Source organism: Artemia sp. Qi Xiang Cuo, chromosome 8, assembly GCF_049724085.1.
Source record: "Artemia sp. Qi Xiang Cuo chromosome 8, ASM4972408v1, whole genome shotgun sequence".
NCBI lineage: Eukaryota > Metazoa > Arthropoda > Branchiopoda > Anostraca > Artemiidae > Artemia > Artemia sp. Qi Xiang Cuo.
Window position 1 is genome coordinate 43,867,229 of NC_142801.1, and position 25,878 is coordinate 43,893,106.

Genomic DNA, 25,878 nt, shown 5'->3' on the forward strand with positions numbered 1-25,878 from the left:
TTCCTAGTAACGGTGAAAGGGTAACTGAATAAAAAACACAAGTCTAAATGTCATTTCAAAATTTCATTTTGCGTAAAGCACTTTTAAAGGCTGATCGCTTTCCAGTTTGATTGTTATCGGAGACTCTATTCGATTGCACAATATAACTTTGTGGATGTATGTAAAAACGATCAGAATTAATAATTTTGTCATAAATGGGACTTAGAAAAATTTCTCCAGTGTCTCTATTGAGAGCTACCTTTTGGTGAATGTGCTTTTTTATTTCAACTGCCTCCCTGAAAACTTGCGTGAGACCTTTGACGGGGGCAACGATAGAGGCCTCGTCAAACAAAATGAAATGGTGTGGATTCTCGTACACATGTTGCGCCAAGGCGGAATCAAAAACCTCAGGCCTTTGGGGTAACCTCATTGCCTTGTTGATTGAGGACTTGTGCTCAGATAACCTCTCCCCCAATTGCTGTTGGGTTCTACCAACATAAAAACAGCCACAAGAACAAAGAATTCTATAAACACCACTACCCAGAATGGGGCTGGTTTTATCTTTGCCGTTGTTAAAAAAGTTCTGTGTAATATTTGAATTTTTAAAGGCGACGCTAATAATCAATTTTTCACCCAAATTAGGGGTTTACCCATGGGTACAAGTCTTTCACCATTTTTGGCAACTTTTTATATGGAATTCATAGAAATCTCTGCTCTGGAAAATTTTCCGATAAAACACCGTTTCTGGGGTAGGCTTGTCGATGATGTTATTTCTCTGTGGGAGCATGGAGGAGAGTCACTTGACTCCTTCTTAACTCATCTAAACACTTTGGACTCTAACCTTCAGTTCACTATAGAACTAGAACATAACCACAAACTTCCTTTCCTAGATGTTTTAATTTTCAATAAGTCTCCTGGCCTTGAATTTTCTATTTATAGAAAGCCTACGCATAACGATAGGTATTTGCATTTTTCCTCCAACCACTCTCCCTGCATAAAAAGAGGAGTTGTTATTTCTTTGGTTGACTGAGTAATAAGAATATGCTCAGAGCCTCACATAGACTCAGAATTGAACTATATTAAGGACATTTTATTTTGCAATGGCTACCCTATAAAATTACTTGAGACCATTATAGACAGAAGACGAAAAAAGGCAGAGGGGAGGGCATCAGGTCCACAAGCCCCAACAGATACCGTCCCATTGGTGGATGATAAGAAACTTTTCACTGTTCTACCCTATATTCCAAAATTTAGCGACAAATTGAAAAGAATCCTAAAAAAACATAAACTTAGCGTCGCCTTTAAAAATTCAAATATTACACAGAACTTTTTTAACAACGTCAAAGATAAAACCAGCCCCATTCTGGGTAGTGGTGTTTATAGAATTCCTTGTTCTTGTGGCTGTTTTTATGTTGGTAGAACCCAACAGCAATTGGGGGAGAGGTTATCTGAGCACAAGTCCTCAATTGACAAGGCAATGAGGTTACGCCAAAGGCCTGAGGTTTTTGATTCCGCCTTGGCGCAACATGTGTACGAGAATCCACACCATTTCATTTTGTTTGACGAGGCCTCTATCGTTGCCCCCGTTAAAGGTCTCACGCAAGTTTTCAGGGAGGCAGTTGAAATAAAAAAGCACATTCACCAAAAGGTAGCTCTCAATAGAGACACTGGAGAAATTTTTCTAAGTCCCATTTATGACAAAATTATTAATTCTGATCGTTTTTACATACATCCACAAAGTTATATTGTGCAATCGAATAGAGTCTCCGATAACAATCAAACTGGAAAGCGATCAGCCTTTAAAAGTGCTTTACGCAAAATGAAATTTTGAAATGCCATTTAGACGTGTGTTTTTTATTCAGTTACCCTTTCACCGTTACTAGGAAAGGGTCGTCCAATTTTAGTTTGGTGTTTTTATTTTAAGGTTTGGTTTTATATTTTTATCAGTTTTATTCTGCACTGAGGACGGTCAAGCGGAGGTCTTGACCGAAATATTTGCATAATTTTTCAATTTTTTCACTGGCTGTTAATTGTCCTCGTTTCCTTTCTTCGCGATTTTTTTGTTTAGTAAGTTAATTCGAAAGTTACGTATATTCATTACTAATAAAAACGTTCGTAAATAAAATTAAACAAGTTTCGAGAAAGCCATTTAACCAAATAAAAGTAAATTAATATGCACATTTTGTTTTAATTATTCATGTACGGTGAGCGAAGATCAAAACCTGCATTTCTTCAAAAAGGTTCAAAAATTAAATAAAAAAAAAAGTTTTTTTAACTGAAAGTAAGGAACGACGTTAAAACTTAGAACGAACAGAAATTATACCTTATATAAAAGGGGCTGTCCCCTCCTCAACGCCTCGCTCTTTACGCTAAAGTTTGACTTTCTCACAGCTATATTTTCTAAAACAATAAAAAACTTTAGCGTAAAGAGCGCGTCGTTGAGGAGGGGACAGCCCCTTTCATATACGGAATAATTTCTGTTTGTTTTAAGTTTTAACGTCGTTCCTTACTTTCAGTTAAAAAAAACTCGTTTTTTTTATTTAATTCTCGTTAAGAATCCAAATCTTGGCTTGCGATTTGTGTTTCGGACGAAATTTTGCTACGAATTATAATAATAGCTATACTTTGTATGGATGAGTACTAAGAATATTATTCAAATAAATGGATTGAAAATCTGCATAATCTTTGGGCTTGTGTAGGGCTCAAGCAATTCTGACCACTTTCGTGTCATAATCTTGAGTGTTGACAAATATTAATTGACCGTCCCCCTCAGTTGTCTTAAAAATTTCAACATAATCCCCGTGGTCGCTCCTAAGATATCGAAGGTCCACCCTTTTGACAAACTTGGATGCACATAGCGTCTTTTGATTTAGTTCAAAATTTCCAACAATATACTCTGAAAGTTCCAACGTAATACCCATAGCTTTTCCTGGGATATTGTACAGATGCCTTTTCGATTGTCTGGGTACACATAGTGTCCTTTGATTTAGTTTTACGTCCCCTTGACTTCTCCTGAGATTTTTAACTTAATACCCTACCCTGTTCCTGAGGAACAAATAAATGTTCAAATGGGGATAACTTCATTTATTAGACAGTGAAAACAAGAGTCTGACTTTTGTATCTGTTTTCACTGTCTAATAAATGGACTTATCCCCATTTGAATGTTTATTTATTCGCTATAGAAAGGCAGTGTGTCCTTGAGAAGAAATACCTAATTTAAAGTATTACGTCAAAAATACCTGTTCCTGAGATATTGTATCTATGTCCTTTTGAGAACCTGAATGCTCATAGTTTCTTTTGATTTCGTGCAACATCCCCCTCAACATGCCATAAAAGTTTCAACTTAATACCCTTGATCGTTCCTGAGATATCGCCTATATGCTCTTTTGGCAGCCTACATGCACATAGTGTGTTTTGATTTAGTTCAACATTCCGTAAAGATTTCATCTTAATATCCTTAGTCTTTTGGTTATCCAGCAACGAACATACCCCCCTTTCCCAATAACAAACATAAAACCTTATATGTTAACAACGGGCATTTTGCATCACTTGCTGTCCTGCCCCAAGGGCTGTGGGGGGATCTTGTTATCCCCGGAGGCATAGTTATTTGATCTTTTGACTTTTTAAACAAAATAGTTGGGTCAAAATTTTGATGTGATGTATTGGGGGAAGGGCATCTAAAAGTGGTGGGTGGGGGGCTGTTTGAGAGTACTAATAATTTTAGTTTACTTTTCTTCTAAAGAAGGGGATAAAGACGCTGCCTATTTTTGTGAACTCGGACATTTCAAATATTTCGAGTGACATCCTCATAGGCCTTTGGGAGACTGTTAAGGAAAAAAAACTTAGTCTTTAGGGGATTCAGTACGCCTTTTGAGGCGAAGGTGCTGGACACACCCAAATTTTGAAGTTGCAAAAAATTTATATGTGTGGATTCTTTGGAAAAAAGTGAAATTGTCTTTGTCCGTAAGTTTATTTAAAAAAAAAAAAAAATCTTGTCAAAAACTATAACTACCGAGAACTAATCGTAATTCTAATATATGGGATTTGTTTTATATTGCCATATATAAATTTTTTACTTTTTTTTCAGTCAGTATTTCCTGATAATGCACCGAGAGATCAAGCAGCCAAGGAAGAAGAGCGCATTGGCATCATATCCTTTCATGTAATTGGTAATTCTTTGACGCAAAAGGTTTCTAAGCAGACGATGCTTTGGCTAATTGGTGTTCAAAATGTGTTTTCCCTGCAGTTGCCAAAAATGCCAAAGGAATATATCACAAGACTTGTTTTCGATCCGTAAGTTTTTTTTTTTTTTTTTTTTTTTTTTTTTTTTTTTTTTTTTTTTTTTTTTAATGTGTTACTTCCTTTGAAGTTATATGGTTACCTTAATGATTAGTCTTGCAGTATCGAAGCGACGGAATGATTTGAAATGTTAGATGATATCAATCTGTCGAAATTATTAAAATGATTTTATTTTGTACGGGGATGATTTTACGTTTGTTGTCATCTTTCTGCCACGGCGCGATGATATGTTTTTGCGTCTAGATGTGAATTCGAGTGAAATTTTAACCTCCAATGACCAGAAATGAATCATACAATAAATTAAACTTGAAACGAACAAAGATTACTATGAATGGATGAATAAAGCCTTAGATGAGTAGAATGTGGCCACAAACAAAAATTGGGCTACTGCCCCCTTAAATCTTCTTGTATCATTTGCCCTTTACTGAGAACGATTCGTATTTCGAACAGTGTCTTTTTATTTGTTGTATCATCAACAGCAAATACAGCAAAATTGAAATCACAATCCTAATCTAGGTTCATAAAAAAGATCTACCAGAAACAAGAATGGGCTAAACTCTATAAAAGGCTAGAGCGTTGTTTACGATTTACTGAAAGTGGTGTGTATTTTCGACAATGCAGCTCTTATTTGTCAACTTAAGGTTACTTAAGGTTACGATATACTTAAGGTTACTGGAATGAAAAAAAAATAGTTCTTTAGGATAATTATATTTGTTTCTTTAAGTTTACTTTTACTATCTTAAAGGACATTTTTTTTGTCAAAACTTTTCCTTTTGATTCTACTTCATTGAAACTTATAAGAAATTAAATTCCTAAGTAAAACTTCAAGGACAAACGTTGGTACTTCCTGACGTATTCTATTTAGTTTGTTGGGGCAATAATGCATTAACAAATCAATAAATGATTTACCAGTGTTTAGAAGGAAGATAGTATTATGAAAAGTTACTGCATACCAGATAAATAAAACTGATTGATTATATGAATATTATGTACATTGTATATGAAGAAAGAATCCCTTTAATTTTTAATGAATTTCAATTTGTATTTTTTAATGAATTTCGATTTGTCAATTGTTACATTTTTTTTTATTTTTTTTTTTTTTTTTTTTTTTTCGAAATATATTTTATTTTCGTTAAAGCGCAAACGGGACTCCTGCCTTAAAAGGGTTCAAGACCCAGTTGTGACTATTCTGTTTGTTTCAGATTTTCTATTATTCAATTGAATGAACAAACTAAAGTTCCAAATAGGGATTTCCTTTTATCCGTATTTTGAACGTGTTTGTTTTAGATTACATTTATTTCTGTTTGATTTATCATATGGCTTTATTTTCGCTCTTTTTAAGTTTCAATATTGTCCTTTATAAAAAAAAAAAAATTCTTCTTGGACAACGTTTGTTAAATTAGTTTCTGTTCGTTTTCGAATTGACATAGTTTTATTGTAGGTTAATTGTAGGAACATTTCTGATGTGTTTACTTCACTTCTTTTTGCTTAAGAATTAAAATTTTGGTAAATAATAAACATTTTTGACTGAATTCGAACATCCAGTCATAATATCAAAGTTGTAGTTTCGTGGAATCTTTTTTAATTGTATTTTATTTTAAAATTCAGGATGAATGGGGAGGGGGATTTCCAATCGTACGGTTTAAAAATTTGTCTAAATTCTGTTCTTCCATATATCGGAAGCCTCCCTGAAACGTCGAATATGTCGGAACCCTTCTCCTCCCAACGAAAAATGTAGCTCCTTTAGACAAGGGAACGATCACTGGAAGTTTAGAGCTAATCTGATAGCCAAAATCAGACATGCCTGTCCTTTCTACTATAAAACCTATGTGTTAACAGTGGCCAATTTCCATAGTTTAGGAGGTGGATTTTTCGTACCGTACTTTTTGATTACGGAAATTTTTACTAGATGCCATGGGGTGTTATGAGGGCAAAGAAGCACACGAGAGAGGGGCTGGTTGCCCTCCAATTACTTTTGATCCTTAATAAGGCTGTTAGACTTTTTAATTACTAATCGAATGAACCCCTTATCATGTTTCTACGACCACCCCTGCCATACGAAGTGGCCGGGAAGAAAAATAATAGAGGGGGGCACTTCGCTCTTTACTAACTCAATGCTCGCGCATTGAGTCTGATATTGGTCTAAGTAATATAAGCTTATATTTCCGCCTCACTGCTCAAACCTCATCTTTGCGGTAAAAAAAAATCTACGTTACTGTGTATTGGTCAACCTTTTTTTTGGCAGGTCAAATTTTTGTTTTTAATGCTCATGGGAAGGTTGTCTGATATCTAAAAAGCCTATGTTTTCATCCGAAATCTTCGAATTTCAACTGTCTCTGTAGATATTTGTCTCCCTGTACGATTGTGTTGTATTTTTTACCAGTTCCAATCAACCTCAGGGGTATTGCCTGGTCAAATCTTTCATTCTTATTAGCTGTATTTAATACCTTTGAATATTCTCTTCCACTATGAAACAGCATATTGCTGTAATTTTGAGATGTTATGCAGAGCTTTTAACATTTTCTAAATTGGTTGGTCTTTTTTATATATATATATATATATATATATATATATATATATATATATATATATATATATATATATATATATATATATATATATATATATTTAAATATCGATTTGGCACTCTTTTGGTAGATCTGGGTCACAGAACAGCTGCAAACGGTTCTTTTATTTGGTCTGGTCCCATTTATTGCTTAAACAGCGCAATAGATTTTTTCAAAATTATTCTATCAGATGAACTCTTTCCTCTTTTCTGTGACCACCTGTTTAATACAATCACTCCTTAGAGGAGGGTGGGTGTAGTGTAAGCGTGAATGCATAATAGGAAAAAATTTTAAGTTTTGATTTTTTGGAAAGGGGTGTTTAAGTGTTGAACACTTAAGTCAGTTATGCAATGTTTTCTCTGGTATCATTTTATTGTAACTTGATAACTTCTTGGGAGTAATTCCTTTAATGACATCAAATCGACTTTCTGATCCAAACTGCTTTGTAGACAACTCAAATCTAGATTTCGGTAGTAAATTAGCATACTCGTGGAAAGTAGAATCTTCTTTACTTTTTCTCAAGTTCTACTTTTTTTTTTTTTTTTTAATGCACTGGGAGAAGAGAGCTATTCTTGCGGATTTTGTGTGAATTCCTCTACTGCCCCACGGGTTTGTATTTACCCAGTATGGGGCTTTGCACATAATGAATAGCTAGTAAATTTCTCAATATTGTATTTAGAAAGCATCGAACTTTGTGCCTAGTGAAAGACGGTCGACCGATTGGTGGTATTTGCTTCCGAATGTTTCCACTTCAAGGTTTTACAGAGATCGTGTTTTGTGCTGTTACGTCTAGTGAACAAGTGAAAGGATATGGAACACACTTGATGAACCATTTGAAAGACTATCATGTCAAACACAGCATGCTTCATTTCCTCACTTATGCTGATGAGTTTGCAATCGGTATGTGTTTTCATAGTTTAATCGTTATTGCCCATATGTTCTGTATTTTTCTTTCTTAAGTCAATGATTCCGTTTTTGAAGTTGAATGCTGAAGGGGATTCAGTTAAACACCTGAATTTAACAAAAGTCCAATATGAGCTTAATAGAATGTTTAGTAAATGTACATTCTTATTTTTAGGCGCTCAATTGATTGTTTTTTTTTTTTTTGTATTATTATATTTAAAAACTGAATGTACAGTTTTTTGTTTTTTTTTATCTTACAATAAGTGTGTGACAGGACCCTGTGTCCTAAACAGTTTGACAGAGCTTAGACCTTTTACAGACTACACACAGGAGAGAAAGGGGAGGAAGTACTCTCCGAAGATTAATTCGGGACCCCCTCCAACACATAAAAAAAATGTCGACTTCAAAAATTTTTTTATTGTTTTTCAACTTTTTTTCCATTGCTTACGGACATTAGTGCAAAATCGATGCACTAACATTGATGCCTTTAAACCAGCTATGAATCTATTTTTGAATTTTTGTGCTAAATCTCTTTACTTTGACATAGACTTACGACTTCCCACACCGGTAGGCGCCTAAGGCGGCAACGATGCCTATCCACGATGACCTCTCCAGCGTCTTCGGTCAAAGTTCATCATGGGTTGTTCTTGAGAGCACTGCGTCTTTTTCTAGGCATCGTCCAAGTGTAGCCTTCTGTCGTCCGCGCCGTCGAACTCCTGGAGGAGTCCAATACCAAACATCACGAGGCAGACGATTGCTTCCCATTCTAACCATGTGTCCTCAATATCGCCACCGACTGCTTTTGACTTTATCCATAACGAGTGGCTGTTTAGTCTTCTCTTTAATGAATGAGTTGGTAATTTGTCCGTCCAGTCAATTCCGAGAATCCGTCGAAGACAATTATTTTCAAAAGTTTGGATTCTTTTCTCTAACTGTTTTGTCAGCGCCCAGCTTTCAGAACCAGTATATTAGTACTGCCAGGATATTACTATTGAAGAGCCTCAGTTTCAGCTTCAAAGAGAAAGTGGCACTTCTCCAAACGTTTCTTAACTTATCAAAGACGCTTCCTGCGCACGCGATACGTATGGCAACTTCATGCTCGGGGCTTCCATCGGTGCTCACTAGACTCCCAAGATATCTAAACATCTCTAACTCTTTAATTTCCTTTCCTTTAGCTGTCAGTGGTTCAGCAAATAGTTTATTCACATTATTGTGCATTATTTTCGTCTTTTCCGTGCTTATTGCCAAACCTATTCGTTCGCCTACTTTCGAGAGCTCATTTATGTTGTACTGAAGCTCCTCTCTTAAGTGAGAAAGGCGTTATATCGTCTGCGAAGTCTGCATCATATAAATTGCGATTTCCATTCAACCGGATGCCACCTATGAAGTTGCACGTCCGCAGGATAAAATGAATGAGCATTGTAAACAGTACCGGGGACTGAATGCACCCCCTGTTGAATGCCTGAGTTGACTTTGAACCACTCAGTCAAGTCTCCATCATCAGTTCGAATAGTACACATTTGTTCATCATATAATTCCATTATAATTTTGACAATTTTATCAGGGAAGCCATAGTATCGCAATATTTTCCACAGTGAATCTGTATGGACTGAATCGAAACCGTTCAAGAAATTGAAATAAGCCATAATGATTTCAGTCTGCCCTTCAATTGACTCTTTAATAAGTATTTTACGACTGAAGATCAAGTCAGTAAATGACCTACTTGGTTAGTAATCACGCTGTTCATCTCTGAGTATACCGTCAACTTTCGTCTGAACGCAATTCAAAGATACTTGGCGGAGGACTTTGCTTCCTGCAGAGTGTAGGGTGGCCAATTGTTGCAATCAGCAGGTCTACCCTTCTTAAATAGTTTCACTATAACGCCTTTCTTCCAATTTTGAATATCCTCAGTGTCCCACATCGGCATTAACGCTTGGTGTAGCGGTTCAGCTAGAACATCAGCACCGTATTTCAATAGTTCAGGATTATACCATCGATGCCAGCTGCTTTTCCATTCTTTAGTTTACGCAGTACTGTCTTTATTTCATGTAAACTAATTGGCTCTGTACTTGTCTAATTGGAAAAGGGATCGACCATCTGGAAGGTCTGTAGGACCAGCAGGAGGGGTAAAGTTTAATATTTTGTGGAAAACTTTTTTCATCTATTATCTATTTCTTCTTTGCGCCTTAGCAGTCGTCCCGATTTACTCTCAATCGTAGTAGCAGGCTTTTTGAAATCTCCTGTGATCTCTTTTGTTATGCGATAAACTGCCCTGCCATCACCTTTACTAGCTGCAGCTTCGGCTTCGGCAGCTTTGGCCTCGAGGAAGCAACGTCTATCTGCTCTAGTTGACCGTTTTACAGCCTTTTGGGCTTCTTTGTACTTATTTCTTAGATGGTCCTTATATTCAGAGGTGGCACTGAGGTTGCAGGAGTCTAGTTGAATTATCACCTCTTTCCTCACCGACATGAGTTTCCAAGAAGAATCACTTATCCACTGTTCCCTTTTCTTTTTAGCAAAACCAAGACTCTCTTCAGCTACACTTTGCATATTTTCCACTATCTGAGTCCATGTTTCACCAACAGATGCTATCCTCTCCTCGCAAACAAGACTAGAAAACTTATTGGAGAGATATAGACAATAGTTTTGTCGAATGTCTTTGTCCCTTAGCTTCTGCACATCAAATGTTCTAAGAGTTCTTTTGTACTTCATAATAGTCTTTAGCTTCAGCTTGAAACGGGCTAAATGATTAATCGGACTAGTGATATATTATATATAAGCCTCATTTTGAATTATTCAAGTTTTTTTTTGCTTTTTTTTCTCAAAGATAAGATTTATTGCAAACAGCCTGTGGGCCATAGCAACACAGAATACAGTCTACAAACAAAGATCAGGAACAAAAGACAACTTTAGATAATATAAATAAAAAAAGGAAAAAGATAACAGAACAACAAAAAAACAAAAAAAGAAACACACCAAGGTTCAATATTTTAACCAGCAAACACCAATCATGATGAAATTTAGATCCTACAAACCGTAACAAGCTATCCCCTCAAACAGGCTTCCCTTGTTTAATCCCTAAACGAAGAAACTTACACAACTGTTTAATAGTACATGCGTTCCTCTCAGCCATCCGCTCAATTAACCAGCATTCATTCCTAAACACTGGTTCAAAACATTTTTTTTTATATATAGAGAAGTCATTTTATTTACATGAATATTTACAAACTTCCAGAAGCCTGGTCATCCAGGCTTGTGAGGCACTATCTCTTTTCAACTTAACATCCTCACATATTTTTAACAAAAAAAAGACGAGACACCTCTTGCTCACTCAATTCCCTGACGGTACTATTAATAATCATTACCAATCCTCATACTGCTTGGCACTACTTGAGGTAATTCATTCCATAACTCAGATAGCTCTTCACACTCTGATACAAAATGAAATTAAATCTCATTCACACATCCACACATGGGCGAAAATAGGGGCCAGCCGCCAGCCTAAACTTTCCCTAAAATTTCCTTCTCTCACCTAAATCCAAACTATCCCCCCTTACCAGCAACAAATTCGTCAAATCCTCTGTTCAACCTAAATTTAAAATAAATCTCCTTCCCCCAAGAGTCTTTAGCTTGGGAGTACAACCTCAAAGACATAGATTGGTCCTTATGAGGTTGCCACTCTTAGATTTCTCAGTCATTTAGGGTTCGCTGGATTCCTTCCATACTGATACGCTTTCACCCATTGTGCCTTTTTTGTATTCCATATCTCCGAAAAGCCACAAAGGTCTAGTATTTTTTTGACCTGATTTGGCCACGAATCGCGTCTACCGTCCTTCAAGCTCTTGAAATAAGCTGACTTAAAAAGCCGAACTCTAGGTATGGTGATAATTTTCCCATAAAACTTCACCATTCTAACAGATCTTAAACTCCATAAAGTTAAAAGCCCCAAATCGCTTTTCACCACGACTAAGGTATAGGAACTCTCTAAGTTTAAAATTCCCTTAAAATATCTTAGCTGCAATACTTCTAGCGTAGCTGCCTTATAAAAACCCCTAAACCTCAGAACCCCAATGTAGACTAGAGGCTACTTTTGCCTGGAAAACTCTATTCTGGATTCTCATGTCAGCTAGCTGACCTAAATTAATTCTCAAAAGGATATTTAATAGACTATTACCCATTAAATTACAATCTTCTACATGCCTACACATCACCTTTAATGCACTAAATTTAACACCCAAATAAACAAATTCTTCAATCTCTAACATCGTTTCTCCAAATTAAAATCAACCTCGGAATCAACATCCCCTTTGCTCCTAAATACCAATACTTCTTACTTCTTAGCGTTCAACTCTAAATCCTTCTTTTCTAAATATTTTTTATTACATCTAATTACTTCTGAAGATTATCTCTACTATCCGCCACTAGAGCAATGTCATCCGCAAATAACATACATGATAGCCTAAACCAATCCAAAGATACACAAGGGGCTCCATTACTTTTCATAAAACTATCTAAATAATTAACAAACAAGGAGAAAAGCTTAGGAGATAAAGTACATCCTTGTTTCACTCCCACGTGAGACGCAACCAGCCTAGAAAAATTTCCAATAACTTTCGCAACAAATTTCACCCTCTGATACATATCTGCTATTATTGCTACAGAGCAAGACGGCAAGCCTATTTCTAAAAGACTATCAATTAACAACCTCCTATTTACCTAGTCAAAAGCTCTTTTCAGGTCTAAAAAGGCGACGAATAGCCGACCATTTTTCCCTCTAGCATAGGTCCTTCTGAGTATACCCAAAGTAAAAATATGGTCAACAGTGCTGAATGTCGATTTAAATCCCGCTTGCATCTGGCTAAGTATTTCCTCCTTATCTAACCAATCTCTTAGCCTAAATTTCATAACCTTACAAAACAATTTACTTACCACATCTCCCATAAAGATAGAAAGTTTTTATGTAACTTCCTATTACCTTTCTTTAAAAAAAGCACTGCTACCGAAGTGCCCCATGAGCGAGGCCAACAAGCTTTCTGTACTACAAACGAGAAAATTGCGGCCAACATGGGTATTAAAGTTGTCCTTCCTAATCTCAGGACCTTTGTAGATATACCATCTGTTCCCGGATATGAATTACCATTCATCTTTTTCAACTGATCCCAAATTTCTTGTTGAGATACAGGCCTAAGTAAATCGTAATCATTCTGTCTTAAAGGATATGTTGCAGTCCCTTGACCTAACTTTCTATCCTCTGAACCATTCGACCCATTCGCCCTGACATATTCTGACTCCCTATTTTCAAAATATTCTGGTCACGTCTCAACTGGCGGGACAATTTCTCTTATTCCCGGGCCCTGGATTGAACATTTAACTACCGACCAAAACTCTCTAGGGTTATTCACACCATAAGCTCTCTTGATTTCCTCATTTAATCTCTCTCTTTTTAACTCTATTATAATCTGACCTTAATTTCCTATATTCAGCCTGCGCAAATTCGTTTCCTGATCCAATGGGTCTGTTGCTTTAAGTAGCCTGAAAACCCTAAGTACCTCTTCCCTTTTCTGCCTACATTCCTCATCGAAAAAATCCTCATCTTTTCTGGGCAGATGTTTCCTATCCTGAAATATTGATGCTCTCATAAATTCTATCTGTAATCACCGAAACAGTTTGATCCAATTCAGCTAGTTCTGAAAAATTCAAAATCGAATGGCAATCATTCAGAGCTTCCTCACTTGCTAGTTCCATTTTAACCAATTCTTCTTTCTCCTTGGCTGTCCAAACTGGTTTAAGAATCCTTTGCTGACACATTGACCTTTCATTTCCCCTTTCGGAACGGCGAATACACGCTCTCAGCTTAATACCCATTGGCAGATGGTCAGATCCGACCAACTCTAGGGCCAAATCTCCTCCCAACCTTCCGTTCATAATTAGTAACCCTTCCTTTTTACAAAGATTTATTGAATTCCTTTCCCATCTGTTTATTTTCCGAGACCCATCCCTACTTTTCCTTATAGGGAAAACATACTCACATTCATTCTCCAAACAAACATTCTGACCTGGTTCATTTACATGGGGCCCACCAACCTGCAACTCGTCCGCTTCGCTAGTATATGCATTGAAGTCCCCTAGAAAAACAAAATTACGCCAAGGGTACATTCTTTTATACATCTGTGTTTCATTTTCAATCAGTTCCCATGTATCTTAACAGCTGTAAGAACTATTATTCGGAGGCAAATAAACAGCACATAGAATAATGTGAACGTTTTTAACTGATAATAATAACCATAATAAATTTTCAAACTCACTTTCTAGCCTACGAAATAAATTAAATACACCCTTCCTTACAAGCCCCGAAACTCCTCCATAATATCTACCATTTTTTGAAACTTTTCTTCTACACTCAAAAACATCAAAATGATCTAGAGAATTCCGCGTCTCAACAAGGCAAACAACATCCCAACTTTCACAACCGGCTGATGTACTAGACTCTAATAGATTTTCTAACTTTTCCCTAATATAACCTTGCAAATTCCAAACTACAAAACGTAAGCACGATTCACTATGGCCCTGTACTCCCTATTCTGGCAATTTTGACTGGTTCCCAGGCACTACTATATCCCTTCAAGTACGATGTTCCTGATAAAAAAAACCGGGGCTATCACTATCTGGCGAGGCGTCCCCCCCCCCCCTTTCTCGATTATTTTTATTTCGCGCCTTTATCCTGCTCTAAAGGGCTAATGTGCTTACTATTTCTTTTGCCCTGTCTCACACTCTGCTGAGCTAAATCCACCGCAGGTTCTTGGCTAACGGGGATATGATAGTGCCCACCAACAAAAGCAGCCCGGTCCCTCTCTTCTATACTAAATACAGAAGTAGCACTTCCAAAACTCTGACCACTAGCAGCAGAATTTACCGATCCACTTCTCTCACGTGAAATAATACGATTACTCTAATTTGCACGAGCATAAGATGTCCCAGGTTCATTAAAATCATTATGGGGGCTAGCCATCTCATCACGCGTACGTTTTTCTTTCTGAACTTCAATAACTGTCCCATGTGTGACTGATTTTTATCCTTGTTTACTGAGTAAAATTGCATTGTCCATTACTTGATTGCCCCTATGCATATTAGGATTTAAATTTAAATTCTGATGATCATGGGCTCTCATTTCCTTTACTGCTATAACCTTTTGTTGTTCTCGATCAATTTCTTTCACTTTACCCAATTCACTATCGAATGCAAAAAATCTTATCCCCCACGAAAAGACTCATACCCATCAGCTTTTAACTGGCCTTTGCATGTCAGCTTTTTAAATCAACTTTGCATGTAAATGACCTTCCGTACGCACGGCTTCAAAAATTGGTGTCAATTTACTGCGTGCCAATAAATCTGAAGAAGTGTAATCTGGGTGTACTGACAAATGAAACCTTTTAAAAAGTGCAGCCGAAGTAAATAGGGATTTTTTTTTTAATTCCATAGACGCTAATTTAATTACGACTGGTCTGACTTTCTAGTTTAAAAGCAAACGAAAATCATCTTTTATATCTGTCTGCATAAACCTGGCGCCTCTTACTATTTCATTTTAACATCTAAGAATGTCCTCCTTTAGACTAGAACTAAAGGTTTTGATCTTAGGATCAAAACTGTTGAGTATCACTTTGCAATTTTTTCTGATCCGCCTCAATTCTATCCATTATCATTTTATTCTTCGCAACTTCCATTTTCAGCTCACTAACTTCCACCTCTGTATTTTCCGATCTTTTTTCCACTTCACAAATTTTCTTATCCAGAGATTCCGAAATTGAAGAAAATTCCATAGATGATTTTTGGACCTTTTCGCACAGGGGATCATTTATTAAGCTCTATTGACATTTCACTTAATTTCTTTAAAATATGTAGCTGGACTTCTGTTGATTCCGTCATCTTGATGGTAATTACTAGTTACTTAAAATAGAAATTCGTACCTGTTTAAGAGTCAATTATTTTATCCATGCCGACTCAAAGCGTGCTGCTAGCTAAGCCGCCGTTAATAATGCCATGGCTAACAGCAATTCCGAGTGAACTTCTCAGTAAAATCTAAAGATAATTAACTTCTCGACAAATTCTGTAGGATATATATTTCACAAGTCAAACTAATTGAATGCTGGATCATGCAATTCACAATTTCAGTCATATATATATAATCCACTTTTTGATGTTCACTTAATGAGAACTAAAACTGAACTATGGACTAAAAACTAAACTAAGAACTAAAACTAAAACTTCATAGTCATCAACTGCAATAGATCTAAAACCTGTCAATCTAGCTTCAGATAAAGCCGCTATGTCAACATTATATGCTTGAAGAGTTCTTATAACACCTTCTATGCGACCAGGTTTTGTATCAGAGTTCACAGTGCTAAGGACATTCCAAGACGCAAGACAGAAAGGTTAGTTCGTTGTCAAAAATTGTGTCCGGGGGCGGTCGGAAGTCGATTTGGATGAGATCAAATTGGGTCCGAGGCTTTTCGTTGTCGTCTCATGAATCAGTAATGTTTTACAGGGATAGGGGATTAACCTTTCGCCCATCCCTCCTCCTTTCCTGGCTTTCCTAATTGCCATTAGGAATTCTCAAATTAAAAATGTACCAATTTTTAAATTGTGTGAACACTTCGTAAGATGATAAAGTTTAGGCTAGAAAAGTGTCATATCCCCTTCCCCTAAGTGTCGCAAACCCTTGTAGTTTTCTATTCTTTTGCCTAATTTAACCTGAATTCTTACAATTTTATTCTGTTCTTATTTTTTTTTATTTTTTCTTTTTTTTTAATTTACTTCCTATTTGCTCGAGTATTGCAATTTGTTCAAACGCAAATTAATAATGTAGTAATTAATCACCGAAAAGATTATATCTTCGTATGTATATATTTATATATATGCATATATATAAACTAATAAATGCAGGGCAGAATTTCCCATTCTGGTCATAACAAATATATTGCTTTGTAAATGGTGGGCTGCTAAGCGCTTGGGTAGAATGTTTAAATGATTAATCGGGCTAGTGATATATTTATATTAGAGCCTCATTTTGAACCATTCAAATGTTTTTTTTTCTTAAATTACAACTTGAAAAATATCCAAATCATTTACTAGCCCTGTTTTAAGTGCTGTGTTCAGTAATCTGAATCTAGTTTTTGAAATTTGTTTCTTTATGTAGAAAGAAGTGTTTTGGGCTACTAAAAAATAATTTCAATGGTTGATTATCACCATCCCCCCTTAAGGCTATTTTTTCTGCTTGATCAATAATAATTACTTTTTGATCTGTCTGAACCGCTAACCTTGTATCTTAATATATTTTTAAACTGGTGATTTTATCTCTTTTTTTCTTATTTTTAGGATATTTCAAAAAGCAAGGGTTTAGTATGGAGGTTCATTTGCCTAAAACCGTGTATGGTGGCTACATCAAAGAATATGAAGGGGCTACATTAATGGGATGTCAGCTAAATGCAAAAATATGCTATACAGAATTTGCTAATGTTGTGAGACTTCAAAAAGAGGTAAATAATAGTTTTTTTTTTTTTTTTTTTTTTTTTTTTTTTTTTTTTTTTTTTTTTACTTTCAAGTAAATCTCGGGGCATCGAATCCAATATATTCGGTTAGTTAAGGCCAAAAGCTTTAATTTTTTGTTTTGGAGGGTCTTTTTTACAGCGATATCTCTTTTCTGGTTGCTGGGAAGACTGGTAATATGATTCTGGAAGAAAAAAATGAAACAAAGAGGTAAAAGAACGGAACGATGTTGAGTATATGGTTTCATTTTCAGTCACCTTTCTTAAGGTTTGGATTGTTTTAGAAATTTTAATTTTTTTATTTTACATGAAAAGAACAGTTGAAGGAAAAGTCAATACTTTTTACTGTACAACCGATCAGGGGACTTGTCCTGGGGTTGGGCTCAACAATTCAAAGATATGGAGTTTTTATGCCAAAACCTCTCAACCCTTAAGTATCTAAAGCACTAATGGGTGATTCAAAATTTGAAACCAAACAAATTGTTTATTTAAGTATTCCTTAACAGAAGAAGCTTTTACAACCGGAATGATTTTCCGACTCCTTGCGTGGCTCTTTTAATTAGATCATTTGGATCTTTTAACATACAATACATTTCTCCCATTCCACGTAGCGTAGGGTGGTATGAGTCTCTCATTACTAATTATTTCCTTTCTTCTGTAAACGAATGATCGAATCATGTCTTTTTATATGGAATTATTTTCAGTTATCCAGGGTTAAGAAAAATGTAATATCAAGTTGCAATTCATTTGATAGTTTTGGTAACTTTGAAGTAAATTTTGTTCAGCTCATGATAAGATTGTGGCAAAATATCTTCATTTGCTTGCAAATGTCAGAATTTACAAAGAATGTAATCTATTTAGAAGCACTATACCAGAAGAACAGAATTAACCATTCCCAATAAAATATAACTTACCATAACCGGAATATAAATATAGGGTTCCAAACATTGACGGATAGTTTTAGTTTTATACTCTATGTATTGAAGCACTTCCAGAAGTGGATAAATTTAGTTCATTCTCTCTGGAGCTGTAGCATGTGGTACTGTGTAAACTTATGGGAGTTTCCCGAATAGATATTCAGCACTTTCCCGTCAGATCCTCTAGTAAACTATGTACAATTAATGTTATGGTTGACATTTGGCAATTTTTTTTGTATCTGCTGGTTTTTCAGTTACAATTTCCTTGGTTTGTGAGCTAATATATATTGTTACTTGGGAGGATAAATTATACACCCTTAACTGAGAGGAAAATCCCTTTATCTAACCTTACAGGGTATTTTTTCACGTCACTTGACTTTGACGCTAAATTTTGGTCAATATTCGGTTTCCCTTTTGTTTGTGCTTTTCTATTTACAAACTTGTGTGCATTTTAGATAGTCAAGCGTTTGATTGATCAAAAACAAGAAGAAATGTGTAAAGTATACCCAGGTTTGACGTGTTTTAAGGATGGAGTTAGACAGATACCGATTGAGGCAATACCTGGCCTCCGAGAAACAGGGTGGAAACCAGCAGATGTCATTTCAGTTGCACCTAATGGAATACCAAGAACTGCCCTTTCTGGTATTTTTTTTTTAACTTGTTTTTCTGCTTTTTTGTTCTGCCACCAAACCTGGGGTGATGTTAACCATATCCCTTCAGACTCGTGTTGTTCTAAGGCAAAAGCCTTTTCCCCATTTTGGTTGCTAAAATTTGTAGTTTAAACAAAAATATTAGACTCAATCAGAGTAAAATAAAAATATTGCAGCATTTCTGGCTGACCTAATTTGTTCAATCTCCAAGAACCTGCATATGATACTGCTTTATGAAACTGGTCACTGCTTTAGAATAACATAACTTAAATGAATTCTGTCTCCATTGGGTTAGTATTTACAAAAAAAAAAAAAATTTTTAGAGATTGAGAGATATTCGTCAAAGTATGTTGCTTGTCCTTTATAAATTGATCCATCAGAAAGATCATAAAGCTTTTGATTCTCATTTGATTATCGTATCTTAAGTCATTTTTCAGTAGTTGATTTGTAGAGATCTAGATATTTTAGTAGAATTATGAAATTATCCTATTGCATGAATTATGAAATTATCCTATTCCGGAAATAAAAATTCAGAGAAACAGTGAACGAAACCTTCGTTTTGCTTTCATTTGTTGTTTTCAGTTTTCAGCAGGAAGTCACGAAACTTTCCGTTGTTAAGGTTTGTGCTCCCTATGCAAGTTTTTGGTATGTTTTTTTTTTTTTTTTTTTCAGCCCATATAAAGTCTTAATGTTGCATCAAAAGAAAACAGTTCCGATATGACTCGATAGTGTATATTTAGCTTCATCCATGAGCCGAATAACCTTTTTGGAAATTTGCTTTAGGTTGTTTTTTTTAGAAAGAAAATATGTTGAAAAAGTTTTTCAGAAACATTAAACTTTTTGACAATTCTATAGCTGTAATTTATACAGAAAGGATAAAATAGTTGTTGCGTCGTATTCATCAGTTTAGATTTATCGATTCATTGAGCCTGATTTGTTTTATTGCTTAGATCTTTATCTTAGAGAATACTTTAAACTTTCTTAAAAGAGGGAAATATTTTACTGCTTGATGTCTGAAGCTTCACAAAAATCTTCTCCGAACAAATTTCAGGCGGAGAAACTTCTGGTGTGGCTGCAAGACCAGTGGTATGGGTGTTAAAATGGATCGTATGTAAGCAAGCAAAAGATGATGTCTTGTAATATATGAATTTGCCGTGTTCTCATTCAATCTTGGTTATTCAATTCGTTTTGTCTTGTCTAGAAAGCCTATAGAGCCGTTTGATCGTATGTAAGCAAGCAAAAGAGGATGTCTTGTAATATATGAATTTGCCGTGTTCTCATTCAATCTTGGTTATTCAATTCGTTTTGTCTTGTCTAGAAAGCCTATAGAGCCGTTTTGTTTTTTTTAGAGTCTGTTTTTTTCAAAGTTGATTACATGTCTGTATATCATTTATTTGCATACTGTTTTTGTCTATTTGTATTTATTTGCATACTTTTATTTTGAATTTACGCTAAGTACTGAAAATTTAGTCTAGAAACTGTTTTTATGATGGAATCTACTGTATATTCATTCTTTTAGATCTTGTATAGAATTTCAGGTAGATTTTTCGGAAAGCTGCTTAAATAGCTAACTACTATTTGTTTTGCATTTTAACGTTTACTAGCCTAATAACTATTCAGTTAATCACTAGCTAAACTTTAACGAAAAGACTGGGGGGAGGCTTACAGGGGTGGCAGCCCCTTATTCTGCAGAATAATTTTGGTTCATTTTAAGTTTCATGCCAAAAATTTTTTTAATTTGATCTACGGTAAGAAAAAGTTTATTTTTCTGAAAGTTAACATCGTTATATATGTCTTATGTTGTTGATGATAAAAGTATAATGTTAATTGATGAGTCAAATTCTTCTCAACGTTCGAAGGCCTCGGCCCTGTCCACATACCCCATAGTTTGTAAGTAAAAAAAGATTGAATTATGTTAGTTAATCTCAAGGTTTTGCGGTTTATAAAATGGGTCAGGTGCAAATTTTTAGGAAAATCTTGGGAGGCAAGTGAAAGACGCTAAGAACAACTATATAATTCTTCTTCGTTGCTTTTTAACATACAGTTCGTTATAGTGTATTTCGATTAAACAATGCAATGTAAAGAAATAAGTAAATTTTACAAGAGAACTCCCTTTTTGTCAAGATTATAAGCGAAAACATTTGCTAAGACCTGAATTTCTGGTAGGTTTTATTACCAAAGCTTATGTTTGAATTTCAAACAATTAAAGGGAAAAACCAACAAGAACACTCAAAAAGGTTGTGAAATTGAAATAAAAATTTTATCGTTGGAATTGCCGAAGTCACTTGTACTAAACCACATTATTAGAGGTTCCTACCTCTTTTTTCTAAACTATTATTTTTTAATCTCTTTGTGGGAATATGCTTCCGAAATTTGTAACGCCTCTAAGGAGCCATATTACACTAGCTTATCGGACGGGAAAGAAAATAAAAACCGAACGATAGTAGTTATATCATACAAATATTTCTAGTTTCTAGTTTTTCTAGTTTCAAGCTAAAGCTTTAGAAAAAGTCAAACTCCCTAGACCTCCTAGTTCCTCATTTCTTTTTTTGCAAACTTTCTTCCAAACGTTTACTATGCCCGTTCTACTGACCATAAGACCCAACTGAAAGAAGTCACAGTCTACTAGGTTTTGGAATCTGGTAAGAATGATTATAGCTGGTAAATTTCACTACTCTCATCCGGGCGTCTAGCCAATGGAACAACACAACTTTTTAACAAAAATAAGGACTGGAACGCAATCTAGTGAAAAATGTTCACCCAGCACATGTGGGTAGATACGTGTTAAATAAATGATTTCCTAAATTGTTTGTAAAGTCTTGTATGACAATTTTTTTTATTAGTGAACACTAAAGACCTTTTAGTCCCAGAGACGACTAAAAAGTCGAAAACAATAAATAGGTTTTTTTTCTTTTTAGCTCTTTTTAAAATGAACCAAAAAGTAGAAGGTTTTTTATGAATCTACGGAATATAAACGAAAACGATTGGGCGGTAAATGGATCGGAATTCACATAACTTGATTTTTTAAATTGTTTCTCTCAACTTTCCGACTCTTATTTTACGCATTTATAACTTAGACCAATTTGATGTATATGTTGTGTAAAGTCCAATCCGTTTTCGCTCCTAGTTTTAATTTATATTCATAGTTTCTTGAGAAAAAATTATTTTCTACTTTTTAGTGCATTTTGAAAACGATTTTTTTTTCAATTTTCATATTTATTATTCGTGTTTAAGTTCTGCATCCCCTCCACCCCCATACAGCAAATATCTGTGTCTATGCCTTCTGCAACTACTGTAAAAGTCATAAATAGGTCCTAATAATAAGTGTTTATCTTGAATACTAGCAGATTTTTAAATGGCAATTGATTGGTTTTTTTTTGTAATCAAAGGTGTCTGAGGAACTTTTTCAAGACTTGAATTTATAAAAAGCAATTGAGTTTGGATATGTATCAAGGACTATTTTTACTGATAGCTCATCAAAAGTGGTCACAAATGCAACGAAAACGACTCCCTGACAACCAAGTTGTAATTTTAAATTATATTTGCAGGAGCAGAAGAACCACTAGATATTGATCAGCTTCAACAAGCCATTCGTAACGTATTAAGTCAAGTAAAAAACCATGCATCAGCATGGCCATTTCTCAAACCAGTTGACAAGAATGCTGTGCCGGACTACTATGACCACATAAAATTTCCCATGGGTAAGGCAGAACTAGGAACAGCCCTTCTATGTTAGTTCAGTCTTCAAGAAAATGATATTATTACTCTTAGCCTTTCAGAATTATTTTTTCTAGTCTCTTCGAAAGGCTTAGTCTAAGAAATTTTTACCAGGGCACTTTTATAAGAAATGAACCAAAGAAATACTTCAGTTTTCACTTGAGAAATATTTATACTTTTTAGTTCTAAAATTCGTTACATATTGTCTGATTTTGATTGTCTAACTTGAAACTAAAGCTAGCTTTTCGTTATGTTTAAAAGTTGAAATTTCTCAGTATACGATATGTATACGTGCCTACTGCTTTCTTTATCTTCTGAGAATCTCTGATAAGGTTTGGGTATATTGGTCTCTTTAGTCTGGAAATCTTCCTCCCTTGTCTCCTCCAAATATCTCGTTCCAACTCAATTTCAAACTCCCGATTCCAAACTCAATTTATATCAACATTTTTCAGGTAAACTATTCACGGAAAGTTTTGTTTATTCAAAATCTGTTTTTACAGGGATTGTTTCTTCTTTTTTTGTAAAGGATTTTTGAGCGTTTTAAACTATTCTTTTGACCAGGTTAACCATCGAAGTTGATTTTTAGTGTTGGGGCAAATAAACATATATTTTTCCAACGATTTTGTGAACTACTCCTTGGAATGCATTTTTCATTTTTCAAACGACATAAAAAATAGGTAAAAGTGAAAGAAAGCACTGTCATATGTCTAACTGGACTCATGTCTGGACACGTTTTCGGACCAAAAATCGGAGCCAAGTCAGCTCCTGTTCAAATTTGAAATTTGATGCTTGACTGGAACCAGTTACATTCAAGTATCCACTTCTAAAACTTTGGGTCTAAGTGGATTATCTTCATCAACCGTGTTTGACAGCGGCGCTCACATAAATGTCAAGTTAATCCTCTTTGCCTTGGCAATTGGCTGGCTAGATAACAATGTCTAAGAATGGAAATATAGCTCGTTAATTTTTGGCTTTAAAAAATTGTTTGCTTTTGAAGTTTAGTTTCCCCTCCGCGTGATAGAATTCTTAATAGTGGGTCCCCTTCTACTGAAGCAGACTTACTGTAATCTCCCCCCCTCCCCCCATGTGACATTGGATGTAACGGCTGTGTTGTGAGCCCCATGCCGTACCTTCAATATATATATTATGTTTTACCCACTAAAAAGAAATTCCTACACTGGCTCCTTTTTTACTTACTAGTTAATTTAGAAATTTGCCAAATGATCATCAAAAAACTTTAAAATGTAATTTCGGAGTTTACTGTACATTAAATGCACACGAAGGCTCAGCCCACCCCCTTCTCTCAATATTTTTCCATATTATTTTTCGGTAAATGAAAGATTGTAGCCAAATCATATACTTTCTTTTGGTTTTGACCTCGATTGAAAAAAAAACCTTCTTCCCCTCCCTCTCAGGGGCCCTACTACCATTGATAGTGGAATGTTAATTGCACTTTTGGAAGCACATAGGAGTTCTCTATGTTTTGCTTATTTTTGGAAAAGAAGTATTTGTTCAAAGAAGGGTTAGTATTTTTTTTCAGTAACTCTACTGATGATGATGACCGACTGCGTCATCGAAAATTTAGAGTCTTTGTTTATATTTTTGTTTCACTGTATAATAAAAGTACCTATCCCTATTTGGAACTCTTATTGATTTCTTCAAAAAAGGAAAAAAAAAACATGCATAAAGTGCTTCACATACCTAGTAAAACCCGTTGATTTTATAATTGAAAAAAAGAAGCACTAGCAGTTTGATACCAAGCCTTGAATCTAGACAATAAATCTTAAAAACGATATTAAAGACTTAAAAAACGTAAGTTAGAGTAAGAAGGAATATACCTCACATGTACCCATCGTTTAAAAAAAACATCAAGACAAATTTAGTCAAAGTAATTTGTAGTTTAGAATATTTTAATGACTATCTGAGTTTCTCAAGTGCCAAACTAACTAATTCTATCAGACAAGCAACGGAGAAAATAGAAAAAGTACAGAAAGTGTTGATTTGTCTATAAAGTACCAATTTTGTAATGAAAAACTATTTTTTCTCGAATGTGTTTTAAGTACATTGTGCTTTTTTGTCAAATTGAATTCTAAATGAAAATATTCGCATTAAATTGCCAATTTTTTCATCATTCTGGGATATTAATCCTTATTTTGAAGGAATTTAAGGGATGAATTTATATAGTCAATAGTTAACCAATTCTTTAAAAGTAAAATCTGTAGAAATTTTAAGCGCAGTTTTTGGACTGGATTTCTGAATGGAGCATGTGCTTTTTGTTTATTGTTTTCTGATTTATTTTTTTTCTTTTAATTATTTTTCATGGTGTAATTGTGTTATAATTACAGATTTGAAGACCGTTGGCGATCGACTGAAAGCCAGATATTATGTTCATAGAAAACTATTCACATGTGACATGACGAGAATATTTGCTAATTGTAGACATTATAATGATGCTGAAACTGAGTATTACAAGTGCGCCAACATTGTGGAAAAGTTTTATTTGAAATGCTTAAAAGAAAATGGCCTTGGGGATGTCGCAAAACAGTCTTGAGTGTTTTTATGTATTGTATAGTTTTGGGAAATTTTTTATCGTATTTCTCGTTTGTCTGAGATGTGTCTTTAGTGAACTAGAATAAACTTGAACGCCAAATCAAACTCAGGAAATTACATACGTCGTCTTTCAGTGTCGGAGACAAATTGAGTTTTTGGGGGAAATGTCGCATTTTCGGCGAATGAAAGGAATCTTCTTGAGGGATGTGGGAGGGTTTTTTTTTCAAAAATTCTTATCCCTTGGGGATGGTAAGCAAATCTCAAGTATGGTAAGCAAATCTAAAGTATGGTAAGGCTTTAACCAAGAGTTAAATGGGAATTTTAGTAACATAAATCAACACTTTTCTTTCAAAGTACGAATAAGTATGTTTTTAGGTAATGTGTAGGCATGTTGTTTATTTATTTGTAAATGGTAGCCTAATTCAGGTAAAATTAATCTGAATGATCGGAAAAAAATCTTATTTCTTAGTTCTCTTTTGATAAAAGCCGTTTTTCATCTGTGTTCTAATTGTTTTTATATTCATTATAAATAAAGTAAAATATATAGTTCCTTTTCAATTTATTCTAATATGCTTTAGAGAATAGTAACCAAGTTTCGAAGAAGATTCCCAAAAATAGAATCCATTACGAAGTTGAGCGGATTTTGTTTTTATTGCATACTTTGCGGTGGCAGTCCTGTGTCACGGGTACCATATGTGATGCTAATTCTTTGTCCAGTCTAGGGTATTATGCATCTAATGAGCCTTTGCTTGAA

General features: G+C 34.9%; 1 protein-coding gene across 1 annotated transcript in view; it reads left to right on the top strand.

Annotated features, from left to right (window-relative positions):
* The window catches only part of LOC148949441 (histone acetyltransferase KAT2A-like), a 181,380-nt gene extending 155,710 nt beyond the window's left edge, over window positions 1–25,670 (top strand). The window contains exons 11-16 of the mRNA XM_089093465.1: window positions 4,067–4,272; window positions 7,525–7,745; window positions 17,121–17,281; window positions 18,663–18,849; window positions 22,406–22,558; window positions 24,920–25,670. Coding sequence (XP_088949591.1) covers window positions 4,067–4,272; window positions 7,525–7,745; window positions 17,121–17,281; window positions 18,663–18,849; window positions 22,406–22,558; window positions 24,920–25,125 — 1,134 coding nt within the window. The 3' untranslated portion in view covers window positions 25,126–25,670. The remainder of the gene's footprint in view (window positions 1–4,066; window positions 4,273–7,524; window positions 7,746–17,120; window positions 17,282–18,662; window positions 18,850–22,405; window positions 22,559–24,919) is intronic.
* Window positions 25,671–25,878: the final 208 nt, after the last annotated feature.